Below are 25276 nucleotides of genomic sequence, written 5' to 3' on the forward strand. Positions count from 1 at the left end.
GCATCTTCAATTTGTCTTATGTTTTATTTATTTCTTAACCTGCACAGCAATCATATAGACTATAGATGCTGAAAAATACAAGTGAGGAGAAATAAATGAAAATCAAGATTTTAGCAAAGATTAATGAAACATTTCATTCATTCTTCCCTTCTTCTGGGGCACCAGGAGCGTTAGAACCTGACAGAGGACATTAAAATGTTTTTTTTTTTTAATCTCCAAAAAGCCTTGATCATCTCTTCATATTTACTATAAAACATTGTCATCATTACTGTTAAAGGATTAGTTCACTTTCAAATGAAAATTAGCCCAAGCTTTACTCTCCCTCAAGCCATCCTAGGTGTATATGACTTTCTTCTTTCTGATGAACACAATCTGAGTTATATTAATAAATATCCTCAAAATGACTGTGATTTTAACAGTAAAAAACTGTAAAAATGCTGCGGTGAAAAACTGTCAATTGGTTTACAGAAAGTTTCCGTACTATATACGGTGAATAACTGTAATAGATCTAACGGTACATTTAATGTAACTTTACAGTAAAATACCATTAAATTCACAGTTTTTGGCAGTGAAAAACAACAATTCATTGTAAAATTTACAGTGAAAAACAAATTGACATTCCCACAATTCTCTGCGTGACACTTCACATTTGATATATTTTTGTTGAAATAACTGTTTCTTCTTAGTTTTTCTCATTTTTTTCTTATCAGTTATGTACATTAGGGTTTTATGTTACATCTAATGTTGTTAAATTAATGTTTATTGCATTTTTAAAATTACATGCATGTTACCATGATGGTGTTTAGTGTGTGTGTGTGTGAATGACACTGTGTGCTCCTTCTATATATTAGTGTTGTCCTTCTCAGCTTGTGGAAAATCTGCTTGTGATGACCTTTGATTCATCACAAGACTCTTTGACTCTTATCACCACTGTGTTTGGTGACTGTCAGTGTATTATAAAGGTACGAAACAGATATTAGTACTTCATTAGGTTGGTAAATTAACATTATATCAGTTAATGAAATACGTTATTTTACCATAAATTTAACAGATTTTTTTTTTTTTTACGTTGTTACTGTATTTTTTACGGTAAAGTTCTGGCAACCACAGCTGCCGTTTTTTTTACCGTAAATTTTACTGGGATTTTTTTTACAGTGTGCATCCAAGCTTTATAATGGCAGTGAACTGGACCAGCTAGTATAAAGCTCAAGAAAGTGCATCCATCCAAAGTGAAACGTACTCCATACAGCTACAGAGGGGGTTAATAAATGCCTTCTGAAGTAAAGCGATGCATTTGTGTAAGAAAAATATCCATATTTAACAAGTTATAAAGTAAAATATCTAGCTTCCGCCAGACCGCCTTCCATATCCAACTTGCGAAGAAAGTGTAAAACTATCGCCGTTCAAAAAGCTCACGCTACGTCTTACGCCTTCCATATTCAACTTAGGAAAAAAAATTAATGCGACGTCAGTTACGCTTTCTTCATGGAAGGCGGTCTGGCGGAAGCTAGATATTTTACTTTATAACTTTATATATTTATTTCGCTTTGGATGAATGCACTTTCTTCACCTTACATTCGTTGGTCCCATTCACTGCCAATATAAAGCTCAGATGCATCAAATATTTATTAATATAACTCTGATTGTGTTTATCAGAAAGAAGAAAGCCATATATACCTAGGATGGTTTGAGAGTGAGTAAAGCTTGTGCTAATTTTCATTTGAAAGTGAACTAATCCTTTCATCTTATAATTCAGTCTAAAAAATGCTGGGTTAAAAAACTCAAATTCTGGGTTTGTCCATATTTTACCTCAGGCGGTACAGTAGAACACTAACAGGTTAAACATATTAATAAATGTTAATTTCCAACCAATTTTGGGTTCATTTTAGGCGAGCAATATGGTAATTTTTAAATAATAGTTGAGTTAAATAAAACTATCCATCAGGTTGGGTCAAACATTTAACTGTTAATGGAGAAACATTTAATGTTCATTTTTTAACCCAACATTTTTGGAGTGTACAGTCAGATCATTTACGAACTATATTTTGTATATAAAATATATTCCATTGAAACAGTACCTTCCGTCTGTGGACAGCTCTGTAGTTCAGATGTGGAAGATGTGGGATCAATTCGTCCCTCAGGTACTGAAGAACCACCGGGGAACCTACAGTATACGTACAGAAAACATTGTGGTTACATTCAATATCCCCTGAGAGATCTGTCTGGGATCACAGAAACTGAAACTAAGGGATTGTTTCTGAGAATTTAAGACTTTTAAAGGAACAAAGAAGACTGAGTGAAGATTACAGGCCCAGATTGAAAATGAGCCTCACGTTGAGGAGTAGAATCTGCTCTCCTCGCCGTCCAGGATTCCGTGATATGTTCCGATCTCCATCTCCAGCTTCTTCCTGTTGTTAAGCAAGGTTTCATAGTCCCGACGCTGCTGCTCAATGTCCCCACGCACGTCTGTGAGCTCGGCCTCCAGCTTTCCGATAACAGAGCCCAGATTTTGGAGCTCAATATCATGCCAGTGTTTAGCATCTTTGAGGGCGTTCTCCAGGCCTCGTTTCTGCAGGAATCATACATAGTTCAGTGAATTGAATATTGTTGTGCTTTATGATTTTTGCATCACACTTTGAGGAGGTTGTCCTACCAGAGCTCTAATAGACTCAGTCTCGGCCTGCAGACTCTGAATCTTGCACCCGGCATCATTGCATTCTGTCTTCAGACTCTCAAGCTCCTCTTCTTCTTTACTCAGCTTACTGTTCACACTGTCAGCCTGCTGTACAATCACACAGAGTGGTTTTCATCTTATGACAGGGATAATGTTTGGTCAGGTGGTCATTATCGCAAAATAAATCCCAACAAGGTGATAGGGACCCCAACGTGGTCCTGAATTAAATATTAATTTGAGTTGAAATGATCTGTAACGTTTTTCAATAAAGTTTTATGTTAACAAAATAACAATGAACAATTATAAATTTTGGTTAATGCTAATTTCTACATATACTTTTTTTTTTTTTTTTTTTTTTTACAATTCCAGTAACAACTTATATGCTACATTTATAATTACACTATCTTTGAAAAGTTTGGGATCAGTAAGAATTTTTTTAATGTTTCATTGTTACAATGAATATATATATATATATATATATATATATATACAGTGGGTACGGAAAGTATTCAGACCCCCTTAAATTGTTCACTAGGACCATGAGATATTACAGTTTTTCTTTTTTAATAAATCTGCAAAAATGTCAACAATTCTGTGTTTTTCTGTCAATATGGGGTGCTGTGTGTACATTGAGGAAAAAAAATTAACTTAAATGATTTTAGCAAATGGCTGCAATATAACATAGTGAAAAATTTAAGGGGGTCTGAATACTTTCCGTACCCACTGTACAGGGAGTGCAGAATTATTAGGCAAGTTGATTTTCTGATCATATTTTTTTTCCCAAGCACATTTTACCAATTCCAATCCACATCAATCTTAATAACTACTATTAATATTGTTTTTAATCATTTATAAGTGATATATAATTGTTCATGAAGGCTGGAAATGAAAAATGCCTTATATTCAGGTGTGCAGAATTATTAGGCAGGTTTTCTTTTACAGATAAAATGAGCCAAAAAAGAGATTTAACTCAGACTGAAAAGGCAAAAATTATTAAATACTCATGAGAAGGACGCAATACTAATGTAATACTAGAAATTGCAAAGTTAAAGCATGACCATTGGACAGTGAAATGCTCATTGGGTCAGCGGGGTCATACAAAAACAGCTGGAGAAGAAAAGACACGTTAACTGCAAAATAATTAAGAATTAAGGTGAAGAATTAAGTGTGAAACCATCAGGAACCCTTTAGTCTCCAGCGCCACCATTTCCCAGTACTGAAACCTACCTGGAGTCTTCAGAAGTGTGAGGTGTCAGGATCTCAGAGACTTAGGTTAGGTGAAGAATCCTAAAAAATGACCCGCTCTTAATAAGAATCACAAGCTGAAGTGTTATAAAGTACATGAAGACTGGGTTTTTATAGGCCTTATAGACAGACAGCTTGAGAGTGACTCCTGAAGGACCAGCACCACATCCTCTTGTGCCACTGTTTGAAGAATTTATCTTCCAGAATCTGGCAGTAAGTTTTGGAAGATCATTTAGTCCATCTCTGCAAGATGGACATTTCAGGATAAGAGATGGACTAAATGATCTTCCAAAACTTACTGCCAGATTCTTGAAGATAAATTCTTCAAACAGTGATACAAGAGGATGTGGTGCTGGTGACTAAAGGGTTCCTGATGGTTTCACACTTAATTCTTCACCTTAATCCTTAATTATTTTGCAGTTAACGTGTTTTTTCTTCTCCAGCTGTTTTTGTATGACCCCGCTGACCCAATGAGCATTTCACTGTCCAATGGTCATGCTTTAACTTTGCAATTTCTAGTATTACATTAGTATTGCGTCCTTCTCATGAGTATTTAATAATTTTTGACTTTTCAGTCTGAGTTAAATCTCTTTTTTTGGCTCATTTTATCTGTAAAAGAAAACCTGCCTAATAATTCTGCACACCTGAATATAAGGCATTTTTCATTTCCAGCCTTCATGAACAATTATATATCACTTATAAATGATTAAAAACAATATTAATAGTAGTTATTAAGATTGATGTGGATTGGAATTGGTAAAATGTGCTTGGAAAAAAAATATGATCAGAAAATCAACTTGCCTAATAATTCTGCACTCCCTGTATATACACACACACACACACACACATATATATATATATATATATATATATATATATATATATATATATATATATATAAATTACATGACAAAAATTGTAGTTAGTAATGTGATCCATTACATTACACATTTAAGGTAATGTAATCTGACTACTTTTAGATTACTTTTGACCTAACTCATTTATCACATTGATTTGAATAGGATAATCTTGTACCATGTTGATACAAATTTACAAAGAAAAAGAAAATATATTCCATTCTTTATCAACAACATGAAATGCATTAAATATTACATTAAGTCAGCGTTTCTCAGACTGGGGCTTGTGAAGGAACTGGAAGGATTTTAGAGTTTAATGAAAAGCTTTTATGTAATTAAATCATAAAAATGTAACATTTAAAATAAATAATTTAAAAATATAAAGCAATCAAAATAAAACACATACTAAAAAAGAAAAAATATTTTTGTTACATGTCATGTGACCTTTAACTGCCATCAGAGAACCATGAACTTAATTTTATTTATTTATTTATTTAATTAATTTTATTATTGGCCTGACTTATTAACTTAAAATATCCAGAGGTTCGGCTGACCAAAAAGTTGGGGAATCCCTGCATTGCATGTAAATATGAAATGATGTTTCGTTTTAGATGGATGCACTTTCTTGAGCTTTATACTTGTTGGTCCCGCGGATGCGTCAGGATATTTATTAATATTTCTGCGATTATGTTCATCAGAAAGAAGAAAGTCATATAGCTTGAGGGTGAGTAAAGCTTGGGGTAATTTTCATTTGAAAGTGAACTAATCCTTTAATTTTTTGGAATCTGATTACGTAATCCAGATTACATGTAATCAGTTACTACCCAGCACTATATATAGAGGATGCATGATTCACATTCTATGGTTTACCTTGCACTCGAGGTAGGTATCAGTCTCAGCACGGTTCTTCTCAATGACCTTCTCCCAGTGGGAACGGATGAAAGCCAGAATCTGGTCCAGGCTGGTCTCAGTGGGAGCATCCGGCTCATCAACCTCACGCCCGGATATCTGCTTATAGAGCACTCTAACATCCTGTAGAAGAGCAACAAAAAAAGAACCTAATTTAACACTGAAACTCAAAGAGAATTCTATCATTGATCAGGTCTTATTTCACCTCCATGTGACTTTGCTCCAGATTCATCAGCTCATTCTTCATGCTGTCAATCTCATTCTCCAGGTCCATCCTAGTCAGGTTTGCATCATCGATGACTTTGTACAGAGAGTTAATCTCCTCCTCCACTGCTTTACGAAAAGGCTGCTCATTCTCGTACCTACACAATCGTGCATAAAAACACACCATTTGCTGGAAATCTGTTGATGTAGAGCAGGAGTGTCCAATCCTGGAGGGCCACTGTCCTGCAAACCCCAATTAAACACACCTGAACCAGCTAATCAAGGTCTTAGGCATGCTAAACTTCCAGACAGGTGTGTTGAGGCAATTTGGAGCTAAACTCTGGAGGACAGTGGCCAAGTTTAGACAACCCTGATGTAGATAAATGCTAGTGCGATCAAAATCTGTTTCTCTGTTTTATTCAATGAAGCACACTCACACCTGTCTTTGAAGTCCTCTGCAGTGGCTTGAACATTCTCAGTCTGAAGCATAAGTCGAGCATTGTCCAGGATATTGTCACTGACCTTATAGAAAGCAAGAAGATGTTAGCATGTACACCAGTAAGTATGAGCATCTTTTTACTTCCTCAGTACTAGGAGGTAGGTTCATTAAAAAAAAAAAAAAAGTATCAATTTAAATGATTTTAATGGTTATTTTTCCACTGAAAACCTTTTTATAAATTGTTTTTGACCTCTATGCTTGACGCATAAATTCCAACCCTGTCAATCATCCTCCTACCTTTAAATAAACATCCTCCCAGTCTTGTTTTAAACCAGTCCATGTTCCGGCGCTGACGGCTTTCCTTTCCAAGCAGTGTCTGATCTGTTCCTCCAGTTGTTGGTTGAGTTGCTCCAGAGCGTGAACTTTATCGCGATACTCCAGCAGGCACGTGTTAAGGTTTTCGAAGTTATGCTGGTGACCTCGATCCCCAGGCTGGGGCACCACAGTAAAGGTGTTGCTTCTAAGGCTCTGCAGAAACACGCTGCTCATGCCCAGAGCTCTGCGGGACACGCGTGCACCCAGGCTGCTGGTACCTCCGGTGGGAGCCATGCCTACAAACACTCCCCTAGGCGCAGAGGTCCCCGCTCCACTCATGCGGCCCACACCGCCCGGCCGCTCCGCAGCAGCCTGGCCCAGGAAGGAGGATCGGCGTCGTGGCAGAGGCATTCCTGTCCTGATGCTTTTTAAGTGACAGGCGACTAGTAGTCCATAGACATGACCACAATGCAAGAGTAAATATCCACTGACCTGCCCTCAGCTAAACGGCAACCGCTACCAGCTCATGCCTCTTTATGGTGGCCTGGCCTTCTGGAAAGCAGGCTCTTTGTTTTAATACTATTGTGACAGAGACCTGGTGATGCTGGTCACTCTCTTTGTTCATTACCGCTAGAAAGTTTTCAGCTGTCTCAGCACAGTGGTCTTCTCAGGAAAGCTCTATGGACCAATCCAGGTCCCGCTCTCATCAGTATGTATGACTGCGTTTGACAATGACAGTGGGGAAACTAAACTATCATCACAATGACCCAAGAGAGTATACATTTCTGTGTATGTGGTAGGACAATGGTTTATGAGATACAGAATCATCTCCTATAAATAAAGAGTGGTAAACGTGAAAAAATAGAGTTATTTGCTTCACAAGATGATTTTGCATTTGATAAGTAGTCTTTACCACATCTTCCTGTTTACAGGTGTCAGCTATTCAACTGTCATCAAAACAGAGAAGTCAGAAAAACATTCTTTTCCCATGAGAAAGTAACACGGTTTTATTCACACATATCTTTTTTAATCAGATACTGAGAAAAAAAGTGCATTTATATGGTCAATGAGGCTACAAACAGCATGTGGTTGACCCATGATTTTCTGCCCATAACCATGAGGTTTTTATTTATCTGTGTCTTTTTAATCACAGATACTTAGAAAAAATTGCATTTATATGGTCAATTAGGCTATAACTGCATGTGGTTGACCGATTATTCAGTCGATTGATTTATTCAGGAACGGTGAACGAGTGAATCATTAATTCAGTTTCAGCCAATTAGTTTGTTCAGAAACAGCTGTTCACACAGCAACGTCACGTGTCATGTTGCTATCACTGCTGTGGTTTTCATTTATCAAACCATGTTTGCTGGCGGAGGCCAAAAATAGACAAAGTACCTTATTATATTATATCTAAAATGTAAGTTTCTCAAGTTCTTTATTGAACTGTTGTATAACAATATCATGCTCTCAATCGTATTAAACATGGAAACTGTATGGCACACCAGGACACTTTAATCTGCACAATAAATGATCATATGCACGGTTGCTTCCTGGTTTTCGTTAAGCCAGCTTGGGCAATTGTGGTGAACTGTTTAGCTGATTATTCTGTACTTGCTGTACATTGACACAAAACCATCAATGGTTGAATTTTTAATGTTGTATTTATATTTTAATTAATTAACACTCTTGCCTAATTTGCCTATAAACCAGATTCATTGATTGCAGTAAAGACAAAGCTATTGTGAATGTTTGAATAAGAAACGCGGCAAGATTTTTCCAGCACTTCAAATGTTATTTTGGTAACACTTTAGATTACAGCCCGGAAAGTACTGCGTAATTACAACAAATTTACAGCGTAACTTTCAATAATTATAGTGTAACTATACAGTAAGTATGTGTAAGTATAGGGGAACAATATGTGAAGTATTGGGAATAAAGGGGTAATAACCAGGAAAAATAACAAATTATTCATACTTTTAATATTTTATAACTAAGGGGTACTTATGACATAACTAAGGGGTAAGTATGACATTACGGGCCGTAAATTAAAGTGGAGCTTGTTACCCTCTTATTTCATGTAGTTACAGGGTAAGTAATTAATAAAAATAAATAAATAAATAAATAAAAACGCAAACAGTCATATCACTTGGAAAACTTTATTTGAAAAACAACTTATTTCAAAACAGATTTAAAGTTGCAACACTTCTTATTTGTTTCTCTTGCTTGGCTTCCTCCTCTTGTTCCTCTTTTTCTTTCTCTCCACTGATGAAACTTAAGAGGGAATCCCATTTGCTATTCTGTATTTAAAAAATACAGAACACCCGGAAATGTGCTCACCGTTTACTCATCTTTTACCCTCATGCCATCTGAGATGTATACGACTTTCCTTCTTAAGATGAACACAAAAAGGATTTTAGGAAAAAAATAAATCATCTGGGAACGCTTTATAATGCAAACTCACGTGTTCCTAAAAGTCGAAGCATCAAACAGCACAAACAGCAATAACTATAGTAATCCATACGACCCTAATGGATAAATCGATGTCTTCTGAAGTGAAACGATACGTATTTGTAAGAAAAATACCAAATATTTGAATATTTTTAAAACTTTCGACCAGCTGTCTTCTGCGCGTGCATGCGAGGGTTGAGAGTTTATGCTTGACGTAACTTGAAGCGTGACGTAGGCGTGCCGAGAGACTCACGCAGATGTTGGATGCCGTCAGTTTTTTTTTTTTTTTTATTATTATTATTATTATTTTTTTAGTAATGCTCACAACAAAATACACAGAATAGCAGATAATGAGAATGAGAAACAAACAAGACAGAATAACAGAGACGGCAGTGGACTATATGCACGGGTTACTTCCTGGTTGTCGTTAAGCCAGCTCGGGCACTTCCGGTGAACTGTTAGCTGTTCATTCTGTAGTCGTTGTACATCGACACAAAACCATCTATGGTTGACTTTTAATGTTGTATTTATATTTTAATGCAGTTATTACATTTACCAATTTGCCAATAAACCAGTTTTATTGATTGCAATAAAGACGAAGCTATTGGGACTGTGTCTAATTACAGACACGGCTAAATGCCGTGTCTGTAATTAGACACACACACAGACATTTTTTCCCCAGGACTTTAAATGTTATTTTTAATGCGATGACCACAAACATAATTTGTTCATCCTTCTGAGATTGTCCCCATTGTAAAACCGAACGTTTAAAAAATGTAGGAAATTTAACATTTGATAAAAACACTTATTTTAAAATAAAAAAGACAGTAATTAGCACTTTAACCAGCAGGTGGCGGCAAAGTAGTATTTATTTGCGCACATATCAGCCATTTCCTCTAAACGTTTTTCACTTCGTTTTTGACTAAATATTAAACATTATAAAATAACTAGGTTTGAAAAAACATTTTGTCAATGTGAAGTATGAAATACTCACAAAATCTTATGAAAAACAATAACTTTTATTGTGAATTACACAGAAAGAGAGCACCGCGCTCTCCCTTTGTAATCACAGCAGATGTCAGTCAGAGCAGCGCAAGATCAATGATTTCAGCACACTTGTGAAAACACACATTTATTCAATCAATCTAACTAAAGTGCACAATAAATATTTAATTTTTGAAGCTTTTTTTCACATAAAAGTGTGAAAACTAATGGTCGAATTGAATTTAGCCGAGGAGGAACATTGAGGTATGTCTTTATTTATTTATTTTCTAAGCTGTCTTACGTTTGAATAACTAAATTAATGCTATGCTTGACTATTTAAGTGACTATATTCTGATTATAAACTAAGTATTACACTACTGATGCTCAACACACCAGCAAATGACATCTCACCGGAAGTTTTCGAGCTGGCTTATATTAATGCGGAAGTTCTAAAGAACGCTCCGTGCATATAGTCCGTTCTCGCGCGAGTTTCACATGAATCTCCCGCGAGAACGTCATGAAAGATTCAAGTTGCTTCGTCGAACGCGAAGTCGACTCTCATGCAGGCGCTGGTGACAGCTGGTCGGAAGCGAAAAGATGAATAGCCTAAACCATGAGAAAATTTCGGGGTGTACTGTATTTTATTATAATACAGAACAGCAATGAGATTCCTTCTTAAGATTCATCAGCTGAGAAACAACAGCAGGTGTAAGCCAAGCGAGAAACAACAACAACCAAAAAAAGGACAAAACTTGTTACTTTCTGTCAGGACTTTAGAGTTTGAAATGAAAAGTTGATTTAAAAAAATGAATAATAAGTGTTGTAGACCTGTTTTTAATAAAGTTGTTTTTCAAATAAAGGTTTCGGAGTCAGTGATATCAGATTGTTTGCATTTTATTAATTACTTACCCTGTAACTAAATGAAATAAGAGGGTAACAAGCACCACTTTAATTTACGGCCCGTAATGTCATACTTACCCTGTAACTACATGAAATAAGAGGGTAACAAGCGCCACTTTAATTTACGGCCCGTAATGTCATACTTACCCTGTAACTACATGAAATAAGAGGGTAACAAGCGCCACTTTAATTTACGGCCCGTAATGTCATACTTACCCCTTAGTTATATGTCATAAGTACCCCTTAGATATAAAATATTTACAGTATAAATAATTTGTTATTTTCCTGGTTGTTACCCCTTTATTCCCAATACTTGACATATTGTTCCCCTATACTTACACATACTTACTGTAAAGTTACACTATAATTATTGAAAGTTATGCTGTAAATTCGTTGTAATTACGCAGTACTTTCCGGGCTGTAATCTAAAGCGTTACCGTTATTTTTAATGTGATGACCTCAAACATCATTTGTTCATCCTTCTAAAGTTGTCCTCATTTGTAAAAACCAAACTTTTCAAGATGTAGGAAATCCAACATTTGATATAAAACGTTTTTATTTAAAAATAAAAAAGACATTATTACCACTATAACCAGCAGGTGGAGGCAGAATAGCATTTATTTGTGCATATTAGCCACTAGTTTTTCACTCAGTTTCACTTTTGAATAAATATTAAACATTATAAAAAAAATTTTGTCAAGGTTAAGTATGAAGTACTCACAAAATCTAATTTTCTTGTGAATGAATCACACAGAAAGCAATCACTGATTTCCCTTCGATTGCAGAGCAAGTTCAATAAATTTGTCACACTTGTGAAAACTCACATTTTATTCAATTAATCTAACTGAAGTGCACAATAATAATTTTGATGCTTTTTTCACACGGAAGTGTGAAAACTGATGGTTGAATTGAATTTAGCCGAGGAGGAACACTGAGGTAGGCCTACGTCTTTACTTATTTTTATTATTTATTTATGTTGTCTTACGTTTGAATTACTAAATTAACCCATTTGTGCCCAAATTGTTCTGAATGGTTTCATGCATATAGTTGGGTTAATAGTGTCCTATGTGAACATGTTCTGCATATATTTTCCCCAGGTTTTTTTCTTTTTTTCTTGAAAATCTGATTTGAATGTGTGGCAACTATAGTTGCTGGTGGCATGTTGTATGCACCCCCTCAATGTAAAATTTAAATAGGAGGAGAAATTTTGGGATCTAACTCAAAATAACTGCTTTCAACTGATCAATCTTTAATCAAAAACAGATTTATTATGTATAAAAATTGAAGAACATTTGATGTGAACACAAAAAAGCTGCATCTATCTTAAAATCTCTTGAATATGAAAAAACAATGAACAAGTCCATTTGTTCTAAAGTGGTGGAACATAGTGCAGAACAAAGTGCAGCCATTACGTTGTCCCAGCAGGGCAGTGTGTATCAAAAAGTTAAATGAAAATAAATAAATAAAAAATAAATAGAATGAAGAAAAACTTACACAGGATATGGGGCTGAAACAGTAGAACTGTGGAAAAATTGCTCTCTTATCTCCTCCATTTGACAGATTTATTCATTTTATTCTATTTATAGAACTGTCAGTTAAAGGGTGAAGTTACACTCTTAAAAACAACCCAAAAAGTTGGATTGAAAATGGACAAACAGCAAATTTATTTAACTCAACAATTGTTTAAAAATTACTGTATTGCTCACTTAAAATGAACCCAAAATATGTTGAAAATTAACCTTAATGTTTCATAAATTAGGATTTATTAGTAAGTAATCAATAAACATTTATTAAATTGCTTGTTCATAAATGTTCACCTTTTGATCATTATTGTTGCCTCTAGTAATAATGTGTCTGATTTTTAATTTGCAATCTATTTTGGGTTCATTTTAAGCCAGCCATATAGTAATTTTTAAACGATAGTTGAGTTAAATAAAACTGCCCAGCATGTTGGTCAAACATTTAACCCAACCACTGGGTTTGTTCATTTTCAACCCAACTTGGGTTGTTTTTAACCCAGCATTATTTAGAGTGTATGCTTTAGGTGGGATATTATGAAAGCAAAAAGCACTAAACAAGACCAATAACCTTGATTTATTAATCTATCCACAGCATACCCCATTTCCCCATGATATATGTAAGTCATTTACCCACCGGCAACTATAGTTGCCACTTGGACTAAGTATGCCAAAAACTATAGATATCTTTTAAGATTTGTCTTGTTTGGATGATTCTAGAGACCTTCACGATTATATAGATATATAGATAATAAACTAAAAAAGAAATTTACGTTTCTTTGAGAGGGTTTGCCTTCATTGTGCTTCCTGAAGTAGGGGTTGGAAGTTGGCAGCCTCATGTGACAAGAATTCATTCTTGAAATCCTTTATTTGGTTGTTTTCTTGCATGTCATTGAGACATAAAACATGGATGGATAAGATGGAACATCTATAAAAATACTTACAAAAGGAAAATGTCAACTATACTCTTTGGCAACTACAGTATAGTTGCCGGTGGGCTAGGCCTGACTATTTAAGTGACTTTATTCTAATTATAAACGAAGTATTGGGCTTCACAACACACCAACATTTCACTTGCTTATATTATTGCGGAAGTTCTAAAGAACGCTCCATGCATGTAGTCCATTAGCCTAGCTTTGAGATGGAATTATCAATTTGTGTGATGTTGATGATTTGGCACTCTTTATCTTTGGCCTGTTAACCTCACATGACTAGAAACTGGTGCTGTAGGGCCCAGAGAGAATCCGATACATAACTAGGCCTAACGGTGACTGATTACTGAAGAGGCCTGAGGCTTAAGTACAGCTGCAACATTAACGTTACATAAGAGATTATGCTTCTACCTATCGTCTTTCTGTTTTTTTTTGGTTCTTGTTTGAAGACATTATGTAAATTCTGGGGCTTTCAGGACCTATTGTATGAAACTGAAAATGTATTATGAAAAAAAAAACATAGGCATTTTAGTGTGTAGCCCAGATTCAACTTTAGTTTCGTAATTCTTTCTCACAGCAAAGAGCTCTTAGATTATCTTGCTCAAAGGGGCCTTTTGAACCAAATAAGATGCACCATGTACATTTGATGTACTTTTTGACTTCCTGCCAAGTTCGTCACCAGAGTTCTGCTGGTTATTTCGGCATTATAAATAAATCTATTGTTATATGCAAATAAAGAAGGATTAACCTAACCTATGAATTTGTCTCTTGCAATAAACCCCAAATATCAAAATAATCAGTAATGGAATAAAACCTCTTCCTATTCTAAATAACCCTGGGATAAGTGTATAATGTTCTTCAGACTGTTCTGACGTTAAAAGAAACGAAAAAAAAAGTCACATTGTTTTCCACTGAACCACAGACAATTCCTCTTCTATGATAGCAGAACAACAGGGTGTGATTTCCCCTTCCCTTTCTCCATCATTTTTTGTTGAGGGGATTTTAAAATTGATACTCATGCCTGATTTACATCCAGGCATCCTAATCTAGTATTGAATGATTTTTTTTTTTTTTTTTTTCCACAATCTTTACAACAATTGAGTTGTATTGGTAAAATTTCTCTAACGTGGAACACAGATGTGACAGCTAAGTATAATTATGCCATGGGCATGCCTTGAATTTGCAAAATGAGTGAAGGTATGCTTGACCTGGCATCTGAACAGGCTCAAACCTATCAGTAGAGTCTGCCCTTGAGCACAGCATAGACTTTCAAGACTAAGCAGATGCCTGTCAAATTCCACCTTTTATTAATGTCACTGATACCAAGCACTGACCTTATGTAAGAGATCTGTGCTAATAATTACATAAAGGCTGGAGTTGACAAAATTCACAGAAAAATGCACAGTGTATGATGGGCAATGTTTTCTTTTATTAGCTTCAGACTATGATTGCATTCAGTCAATCAACTTGCAAAAAGAACTTACACTACGTTCTACGCCTTCCGTATTCATCCTATGAAAAAAACTAACTGACGCAACGTCAGTTACGCTTTCTTCCTAAGTTGACTATGGAAGGCGCGGTCTGGTGGAAGCTAGATATTTTACTTTATAACTTGTTAAATATGGATAATTTTCTTACACACAAACGCATCGCTTCACTTCAGAAGGCCTTTATTAACCCCCCAGAGCCGTGTGGAGTACGTTTATGATGGATGGATGCACTTTCATCAGCTTTATCCTCGTTGGACCCGTTCATTGCCATTATAAAGCTCGGATGCGTCAGGATATTTATTTATATAGTCAGATTGTGTTCATCAGAAAGAAGAAAGTCATATACACCTAGGATGGCTTGAGGTTGAGTAAAGCTTGGGCTAATTTTAATTTGAAAGTGAACTAATCCTTTGTTGTTTTTTGCATTTCAGTCTAGTGATGCTAGTTGCACAGAAAGTTCTTGAGTCATTCAAATGAGAATAAGGCAGTTTCAAAATTCTGAGTTTTAGGGGTGATATTTATCTTTCAGCTTTCACTGCAAATTTAGATTGAAGGCCCGTCCTAGAAGGGAAATGTGCCTGCAGGTGAGAATATTTTGCGATTTAACAGACAACCGACGCCACACCTTGCCACTGCGACAAGTTACAGCTTATTCTTTCTCTATAGAGTGTCTTTTTTTACACTGCCCTCCCTCACTGAAATGTATTTAAACAGCGAGCATTAGTGTCTCGCTCCGCCTGCACTCTCTGCTCGGTTCAGACTCTTCAGCACTCATCCATAGCTGTTCACCATGTCTTTGTCTATATCCTTGGCCTCTTCCAGGATGTCTGGGGGATACGGAGGTTTTGGTGCAAGTAGTGGAGCAAGATTGGGTCTGGGGCTAGGTGGTGGTGCTGGTTTAGGTGGAGGTCTTGGCCTGGGTGGAGGGCTGGGCTTTGGAGCCGGTGGAGGTCTTGGCCTTGGTGGAGGTGCTGGAGCTGGTGCAGGATTGGCACTAGGGGGTGGTGGCGGTGCACTGGTTGCCAGTCCTGCATTCGCTATGGGTCGCGCCATTGCTGCAGGTGGACTCGGTGCAAGTGCCGCGCTCGCCTCCGGTTCAGCATCAGGCTCTGCCATGGCCCCAATACTTTCCAGAGCAGCTGAGAAGCACACACTCTCTGGGCTGAATGACCGCTTTTCCTCATACATGGCCAAAGTACGGGCGCTGCAGCAGGAGAACGCAGCTCTGGAGGCCAAGCTGTCTCAGCTGACTGGGGGGACTGATGTGTCCCAAGAGTCATCTGTGACTGCCACAGTAGAGTATGAGGCCCAGCTGAGCGAATATCGCAACACATTGGAAACTCTCACCATTGACACTGTCAAATTGGAGATTGAATTGGACAATGTCCGTGGAACTGCCCATGAGCTGAAGGCTAAGTGAGTGTTTCCTTTTTCAATGACATTTTTTTTTAATGCTTAATGTTATTCATACAGTTGAAATATGCATATTGTCAATAAATGACATTGTTCTTTTTTTTGGGTTTTCATTAAGGCTTGACTTTGAACAAGGAGTGAAGTTTCAGCTTGAGTCTGATATTGCTGCAATGAAAAAGGTGAGCAGGATGACATTCAGTCACAGAATGTATATCCAAACTGATCTGTTATTGACTTAAAATTTAGCTTCTTGCTCATAGACAACAAAAATTTTAACCACACATGCATGTATCCCTTTTCAGGACATTGAATTGGCCTCTGACTTAAGAATAGATTTGGATGCCAAATTCTCCAGCCTGAAAAATGAACTGGACTTTGTTAGCAAAACACAAGAGGAGGTACATTTTTCCGTCAATTAAAGCCTGAAATGCAAAGATGCAAGGAGTAATCAAGATAACTGATTTTTTTACTTTAAAAAAGCTAATATATTTATTTTGTTTTAATTGTTTTAAATTACAAATATAAAAAAATGAAATAATGATCACCGAAGCTGAATTTATTTGATCAAAAATACAGTAAAAAAATACTGTGAAATTTTGTAACAATTTAAAATAACTGGATTTAAATATATATTCAAATGTAATTTATTCCTGTGAAGACAAAGCTGAATTTTCAGCATCATTACTCCAGTCTTCAGTGTCACATCATCCTTCAGAAATCATTCTAAGATGCTGATTTGTTTCTCAAGAAACATTTCTTGTTATTATCAGTTGAAAATAGTTGTGCTGCTTAATATTTTTTTGTGGAAACCATGAAACATATTTTTCAGGAACCTTTAAACAAATAGAAAGCTTGAAAGAACAGCATTTATTTGAAATAAAAATCTTTTGTAACAATGTAAAGACTTACGTTAATTTAACGCATCCTAGCTAAATACAAGTATTGATTTCTCTCTCTGTGTTATGTTTATCGCTGTAGGAATTGTCATCTTTGCAATCGAAACTGGGCACAACAACAATGGACACTTCAGTCTCAATGATTGAAGTAGACACCGGGAAGTCCTTTGACATCTCTGTAGCACTCAACAAGATGCGAATGGAATATGAGAAATCTGTGCAGCAACACAGAGAGGAGGCTGAGGCTTACTACAAACTCAAGGTCTGCACACAACACAAGAAGTCGCTCACATGTTTCGATAATTTTGGCATTCCAACTAATAGATCTTATATTATATACTCATGAATCTAGATGGATGAGATGCAGACGACCAATGCCAAAAATACAGAAGCTGTGTCATCGACTAAAGTTGAGATAACAGCAGCCAGGAAAGAGCTGCAGACGCTGAATTTAGAGCTGCAAGGGCTTGCGGCTGCGGTAAGTGTTAGACTTATTAAATAATGCACTTTCGGTACAAAAATAAAGAATGTGTGATGTTGGCCAAATCGATGAAAAGAAATGCAATGTAATCAACCAATGAGCATGAGGAAGGTATTCTTAGGGCTGTTCAGACAGTAAAGTTGCTCAACAGTAACAGGTCCCTTGAGAAACTGGGTTTGTCAGCAGTGTGAAATGCTTCAGCGCAGGTTCTCAGGATACTATAAACATCTCTTGAATAAATCACAGCTGTCTGAGACAGGAAACAGATGACATAGGAAGTGGTTTATCGATCTCAGCCGTTTCGAATTGGCAGCAAAAGCCCCAATGCCACAAGAAGTTGCAATGCTGCAAAAGAACCAGTTTCCCAAACAACTCTGACACTTCAAGAGTTTTCTGACATCATTTACAATAAACTTGATGTCTGAGAACATGCGATATCAAAATGTGCTGAAGAATTAGGTGTTTTTGGGCTCTTATGGTAAAGATGTGCAATTAAGACAATGAAACCAATCTGAGCCAAAAACAAACAAACAAAAAACACTAAAGCCCATTCACACCAAGGAAGATAAATGTAATGATAACAAACTAAAACTAAATCAAAACTATACAATTTTAATAATTTTTTCTAATTCTGTGAGAATAATGGTCCACCACATAACTATATCAATAACGACACAGAGGAACGATATCAGTGGAATCAGAGATTTTTTTTTTTTCCCAGGCTGATAAACAAAAACTACTGACAGCCAATCAGAATTGAGCATTTAAAGCGACAGACAACAAAACAGCAGCTTGCACATAATAATAAACAACATGTTAACTTCCATTGGTGTGGAAGCTAATATTGTAATATCTTTATAAGTTATCATTCTTGTGAACAGGCCTTTAGGCCCCGTTTACAATAGTGTGTTTTCGTTTTTAACCCCTTAAGCCCTGAGGGTATTTTCAGATTTTTTTCTTTTACACAAAAAAGTAAAGACTCGTTTGAAAGGTTGGTATCGTTTGAAAGGAAACTTTTTATATTTTAAATTTAAATTTGGACATTCTCATGCTGAGAAACTGCAAAAAAACAGCAAAAAACAAACAAAAAGTGGAAAAAGGGAAAATTTACATATATTTCTAATTTAATTAAAATGGAATATCTCATGAAGAAAATGAAGTAGCAGTTTTGGTGATGTCCCTCTATATGTGAGCTGTATTTGGGTTTGTGGTGCCTGCAAGTTATAGTTGGGCATTTGTATGTTTTTGTTTTCTTAGTGACATGCACAAAAATAATGACTCATAACTTCAAATCTCTAGCAAGGAGAGTCAAAAGGTTGGTATTGTTTGAAAGAAAACTTCAGAAATTAATTTGGACATTCTCATGCTGAAAAACTGCTGATAAAGACAAAAAATAAAACTTTGCTCAAGGGAAATTTTACATATATTTCATATTGGTGATGTTCCTCTATATGTGAGCTGTATCTGAGTCAAATTTCGTGCTGATGCCATAAAGAAATCAAAAGATACAGCATTTGGAACCAAGGTAGCCCTTTTGTTTATCAATTGCCGCCTCCGACGGGCATTTTTAAAATCGTTATTTCACGTGGAGTAACTCGTGATCGCCTTATTGGATTATGATGATCTTGGACTCATTTCCGTCGGGAAAATCCACTGTAAGTAATCATGTGCCATTTTCTACAATCTATGCAAGTTATAAGCTAAAATGCCAAGTGATAGCTACATTTTAGTTTTAGTTAGCATCTGTGCGCCTGCGGGGTTTTTTGTGTCATAACTGCATGATCAATATCTTGTGATCATTTTACTGGATTATGCCGATGTTGGACTCACATGGGTATCTTCTGTAAATAATGATGTCCAATTTTCCACAATCAGAGCATGTTTCGTGACATAACTGCTCCATCGGTTTATTATTTATATGGGTCTTGCGGGGCTGCATGTACAAAAACCCACTCAAGTTCAGTCAAAGCCCAAAACAATTATACTCGTTGTATTCTACTCCGTGAGACCTTTCAAAGGACATATAACACATGATTATCTGAGCTGTATGATGCTTTTGACACATTGGACTACATAGAAATTTTTTTTTTTCCTAAATTATGAATTTTTAAAATTATTTTTCAGCAAATAACTCAGCAGTACTCAGGAGTTAATCAAATTGTCTACATTCATTGTAAAATTCAGACTCTAAGCTTTCAAATGACACCTATTTTGTGATTATCTTGGCAGGAGTTTTGAAAAATATGATTATTATTTTTTTTTATAGCTAGGTGGCGCCTGTGGGCAGTGCACTCTGTTTAAGAGTAACAACTCAGCACTCCTTAAGAGTTGAAAAAAATGGTTGGATGCATTAAAAAGCTTTCTAAGCTTTAAAATGATACCTATTTTGAGTTATTCCTGTCAGTGGTAATAATCTGATTATGAATTTTTTCGCGGGGGGTGGTGTCCCGCCGGCGGGACATTTCGAGCTTAAGGGGTTAACCGTGGCAAAATGTATGCATTTTATGTACGCCTGTCGTTTACACTATGCCACCTCAAATACTGATACTTTGGAAAACACTGCAGACCCCGTTTTTGGGAATGTTTTCATGACAACGCTATGCTTAAAACTGAGAAGTTTTTCCTTTGAGTTTTCCGCATACACAACACCAATGTCAAAACGATCCCCATTCAGATGAATCTGTGAAAATGACTAAAAACACTGTATTCTGCTGGCAGGCCATTAGATGGCGTTGGAACACTATAGACTGAACATGTAATGCGCATGTGCATGACATCATCGTTTTCACAGATTCACGTTTTTGTGGTTTACACGGAGACCGTTTACAAAAACTTGCACTTTGAAACCCGTTTTCAAAAGTTTGCATTTTCAGACCACCAATACGCCGTTGTCGTGAAAATGAATGGCCAAAACGCATAAAAAGTTTTCCATTTTTAGTTGAAAATGGTGTTGTGTAAATGGCCACTTATGTTTGAAAATTGCGATTGTTGGGTTTTTAGTATAAATTGCTGCCCACATTCGCTAGGGGCCGTTTCCACAACACCATTTTCAACTAAAAATGGAAAACTTTTTATGCACTTTGGCCATTCATTTTCATGACAACAGCGTTTTGGTGGCCTGAAAATGCAAATTTTTGGAAAATTTTCGAAAAAGGGTCTCCGTCTAAACAATAAAAACACGAATCTGTGAAAACAATGACGTCAAGCATATGTGCATTACATGTTCAGTCTATAGTGTTTCATTGACATCTAATGGCCAGCCAGAAGAGTACAACGTTTTTTGTCATTTTCACGTATTCGTATGAATGGGGATCATTTTGACAATGGTGTTGTCTGTTGTTTATCTTTTCAGAACATGAGTCTGGAGCAGAGTTTAGCTGAAGCCCAGGCCCAGTCTAGTGTGGGTGTTGCTGAGTATCAGGCACAGATTGCTAGCCTCACATCGGCTATAGAGGTGGCTAAAGCAGACCTTCACAAACAGATCCTGGCCTACCAAGAGCTGCTGGACATCAAACTAGCCCTGGATGTTGAAATCTCAACCTACAGAAAACTACTGGAAGGAGACGACTTCAAGTAAATATATCATAATCATATGGGTAGTTGATATATAACATGGTCGTGATTAATTCAACATCAGGATCTTAGGTTAAAATGTAGATATATGGTCAAGTTTTTCCACCATAATCACCTTTTTGCCTTCACTAGTTCATTTTAACTGGCAGTGATGGTCTGTAAAATACAAGTATTCCATGTAGTTGCTTGGTTTGTATCATAAATAAATTGGAAAGTGTTAGCATAACATAACATAGGACTCTTCTAAAAATGTTAGAAATGTCAAGTCATCTACAGTTTTTGGGTGATAAATATAAAGGGATTTAGATGATCTTTCATTCTTTTTCATTCGTACTGTTTAACTTTCAGGGTGCCTGAGTTCACAGAGTCATCCTACACTTTTTCAGGTGAGATCTGCTTTTGCAAGTTTCAATATCTTTGATTAAATGGAAACCAAAAGCTAGTGCAAGTTTAACAAATCGCAAGGACCCACAGCAACAATGGTATCAGAAGCATTAGGGACAGTCATCAGGGAGTTTCCAAACTACCTTGGAAAGCTTCTGTGGTCAGACGGTTGAGTCTTATTGAGTGTTTTCTTGGTTACTGTTAACAAAACTGTTATATTTATGAGCATGCATTGCATGACTGCTCAAACCAGCAGAATGTTAGTACATGTATGAGTTTACTATGATTATGGTAATGATGACAAAGAAAGATCTCCTTGCTATCTGAGATAGGAGAGAAAGATAGATTTCAAAACTCTGTCATCATTTACACATCCTCATGTCATTCCAAACCCATATGACGTTCTTTATTCTGTGTAATAGAAAAGGAATTTTTTTTAGTTCAGGTTTTCAAAGGTGTGGTAAAAGGAGTCAAATATACGCCTGTATTCACCAATAATCTTCCCCTTTAATCAGCTGTTAACAGCATCATTGCTTTAGTGAGAAACGGATCTATCCGATTTGTGAGTCAATCATTTAGACAGGTTTGTAAACTGGATCCAATTAATGTAAAAAGATTATAAAAATAATAATTTATGGCTGCATTATGGCATCAAGTCATATGGACAGTTACACGTCCTGATTTTGCCAAGTTAAATGAATAGTTCACCCAAAAATGAAAATTCTGTCATCATTTACTCCCCCTCAAGTTGTTCCAAACCAAATATGTGAATTTATGTGTTCTGCTGAGCACAAAAGAAGATATTTGGAAGAATGTTTATAACCAAGCAGATCTCGCCCCCCATTGACTACCATAGTATCTTTTTCCCTACTATGGTAGTCAATTGGGGGGCAAAATCTGCTACAAAAAATCTTCCAAATCGCACTGAACGTGATCATTCAGCACAAATGTTCATTGTGATGGCTTTTTTGAAAACAATAGATCTCTATGGCGCTCTTTACATCGGGCACGAATAATCGCATTTGCATCGTGAAAAACGAGGTTTTTTTCGTCCAGTGTGTAGTTTTCCCTGTCGCTAGGCGAAGAACTGGACCGTCCAATTAGAGCTTAGCAGCTGCTGTAGCACAAAAGAGTGAAATTGGTTTTGAAAATCAGTGTAAGCACAGGTAAACATCAAAGAAAAATAGGCTATTCCAGAAGAGAGAAGATAATGGATGTTGAGTTTTTGTTATCATTAGTGTCTAAAAACAGATTCATTCTCACGTTTACTTGAATATTTCTGTATACACAAATTTTTTATATCATTATTCACAGAATTATGCAATCTGATGAGCACTATTCATTTTCTTCCACAGCGTTGTCTACGAGATATTTGCATAAGAAAAATGCATCATCAGTCAGCGCCACCTAGTGTGCAGGAATGAATTAGCCAAAGGCGTTATATCGTTTCGCGTGTGAAATCTCCGTTCGTCAGCGATTTGCCTTGCTTTATCGCATCATGTTCAGTATGAATGGAAGACGTGTTCATGGGTCAACATATTTTGTTGATCCTGGAACAACATTCCTGTCTGAAAATTAGTCCTCTTAACCCTATTCCTACCCCTCAACCTAACCCAACCCAACCCAACCCATAAGTTATCCCTAAAACCAGAGGGAAATGAACACTGAAACACCTAATGCTGGCTGTAAGCCTAAACTTGACATAAAGTTGTCCCTCAAATCTGATTGAGTGATTGGAATATTGTTCCAGGATCAACAAAGATGTTGACCCAGGAACATGTTGTACTTGGTGAAATCAGGTTCTGTGTCGCAGTTTCTGATTTTTATTTTCCATTTTGCAGCTTGACGGCCCAAGTCCTCAGTCACTTTATTATAGTGTTTTCCATTGGTTGGTCCAATGCTGGTCAATTACATCACTTATGTGTTCCATGAAAAAAGGAAACTCTCATCGTTTAGTAAAAACATGTGGGTGAATAAGTGGCAAAATTTTCATTTTTTGGAGAACTGTCCCTTTAACCAGCTTTGACGTCACAAAGTGGATAGGATCATCGTTATGTTTTCCCCTTTCATACACATGATGAAGTGACACATGTTGTTGACGTCTGGCTTTCACTAGTTCAGCAAAAAGAATTATGAGGAAAACAGTGCATTCAATAACATATTGATAAAATGGAAATAGTTTTGATGATAGGCTTTTTTATTGAAAAGAAAAGTCCAGGGGCATGGGAAGGGGGGGCCCTTTCTCATCTGCACTTTTCCATCCTGTAGGGAGGGCTTTGCCCCACACCAGCACCCCCCAGGACTCCCCCCATAACCCTGTCCCAAAGGACATACAAACTAGATACATCCTGACAGGCAAGTTTTATTCTAACATGCAAAGGCAGTGTAGGACAGAAACTGCTTCAGGTTTATGAACATTGACAAATTTTCCTTTTCTGTCTCTCTCTGTTTATTACTGTGTGTCTTTATTCCATTGTCCCTGTTTCTCTACCAACAGCAGGACAAATAAAGGTCAAAGAAATTATTACAGGTACGTGCGCAATCATTTCCACTCTTTGATTTGAAGTGAACTTTTATTTGTTCAGTTCATGAGTTGTACTTGCATTCACCATGTGACTAGTATTTACCAAGTCACGAACAAAGTCAGCATGTGACTCCCCTCATCTTTTCTACACAGAGACATCAGTCATCTCTGATGCAGATGATACTGAATCCTCTTGAATTCTGAGAGGCGTCGAGTCAATGCAGTCCTGATGAATGCAGACCCCTGGCCCAAATGTGTGGAGTCCCATTTGTTCTTTCTTCAATAAAGCTGCATTTATGATGAAATCTATACGTGTTTTGTTTTTCTCAGTAGAATATATAATTCTAAGGCATTCAGTATCATCAGTTTTCTGCAAAAAAAAAGTCTCATGAAAAATTGTATAATTGTTTTGTTTATTTACTCACTTAAAATTAATGCCAGATTGACTAGTATGTACAAACATATATTTGTTCTTTGAATGAAAGGTAGGGTGAGAGTATAAAACTTGAACAAGTATGTAGCTATACTAAACAAAAGCACCTTAATTTACATAACTGAGTCGAATACATAGTAAAGGGACTCGATTTTTTTTTTGCGAATCTGTTTATTTAAAGGCACAATACAGGTGCCGGTCATATAATTTGAATATCATCAAAAAGTTGATTTATTTCACTAATTCCATTCAAAAAGTGAAACTTTTATATTATATTCATTCATTACACACAGATTGATATATATTTCAAATGTTTATTTCTTTTAATTTTGATGATTATAACTGACAACTAAGGAAAATCCCAAATTCAGTATCTCAGAAAATTAGAATATTACTTAAGACCAATACAAAGAAAGGATTTTTAGAAATCTTGGCCAACTGAAAAGTATGAACATGAAAAGTATGAGCATGTACAGCACTCAATACTTCCTTTTGCCTGAATTACTGCAGCAATGCGGCGTGGCATGGAGTCGATCAGTCTGTGGCACTGCTCAGGTGTTATGAGAGCCCATATTGCTCTGATAGTGGCCTTCAGCTCTTCTGCATTGTTGGGTCTGGCATATAGCATCTTCCTCTTCACAATACCCCATAGATT

The 25276-nt window shown here is 36.4% G+C and overlaps 2 protein-coding genes across 3 annotated transcripts; one reads left to right on the forward strand and one right to left on the reverse strand.

Annotated features, from left to right (window-relative positions):
* Positions 1 to 44: 44 nt before the first annotated feature.
* Positions 45 to 7242, reverse strand: bfsp2 (beaded filament structural protein 2, phakinin). Of its 2 annotated transcripts, XM_067363325.1 has the most exons (8): positions 6626 to 7242; positions 6329 to 6411; positions 5891 to 6047; positions 5647 to 5808; positions 2654 to 2782; positions 2334 to 2569; positions 2079 to 2164; positions 45 to 177 (listed from the first exon to the last, which is right to left on the reverse strand). In XM_067363325.1, exons 1-8 carry the CDS (start codon positions 7052 to 7054, stop codon positions 134 to 136), a joined length of 1326 nt encoding a protein of 441 aa, XP_067219426.1. In that variant the 5' UTR covers positions 7055 to 7242; the 3' UTR covers positions 45 to 133. The 2 variants fall into 2 exon arrangements, with proteins under 2 accessions (XP_067219426.1, XP_067219425.1); XM_067363324.1 differs by lacking the exon at positions 45 to 177 and having other exon boundaries at positions 1983 to 2164.
* A 7078-nt stretch (positions 7243 to 14320) lies between these two features.
* zgc:136930 (uncharacterized protein LOC563946 homolog) lies at positions 14321 to 24385 on the forward strand. The gene is made up of 9 exons (XM_067363253.1): positions 14321 to 16333; positions 16449 to 16509; positions 16633 to 16728; positions 17309 to 17488; positions 17579 to 17704; positions 21060 to 21280; positions 21629 to 21666; positions 24162 to 24194; positions 24342 to 24385. The coding sequence occupies exons 1-9, from the start codon at positions 15708 to 15710 to the stop codon at positions 24383 to 24385; spliced, it is 1425 nt and encodes a 474-aa protein (XP_067219354.1). The 5' UTR covers positions 14321 to 15707.
* Positions 24386 to 25276: the final 891 nt, after the last annotated feature.

This window comes from Chanodichthys erythropterus, chromosome 16, assembly GCF_024489055.1.
Source record: "Chanodichthys erythropterus isolate Z2021 chromosome 16, ASM2448905v1, whole genome shotgun sequence".
Lineage (NCBI taxonomy): Eukaryota > Metazoa > Chordata > Actinopteri > Cypriniformes > Xenocyprididae > Chanodichthys > Chanodichthys erythropterus.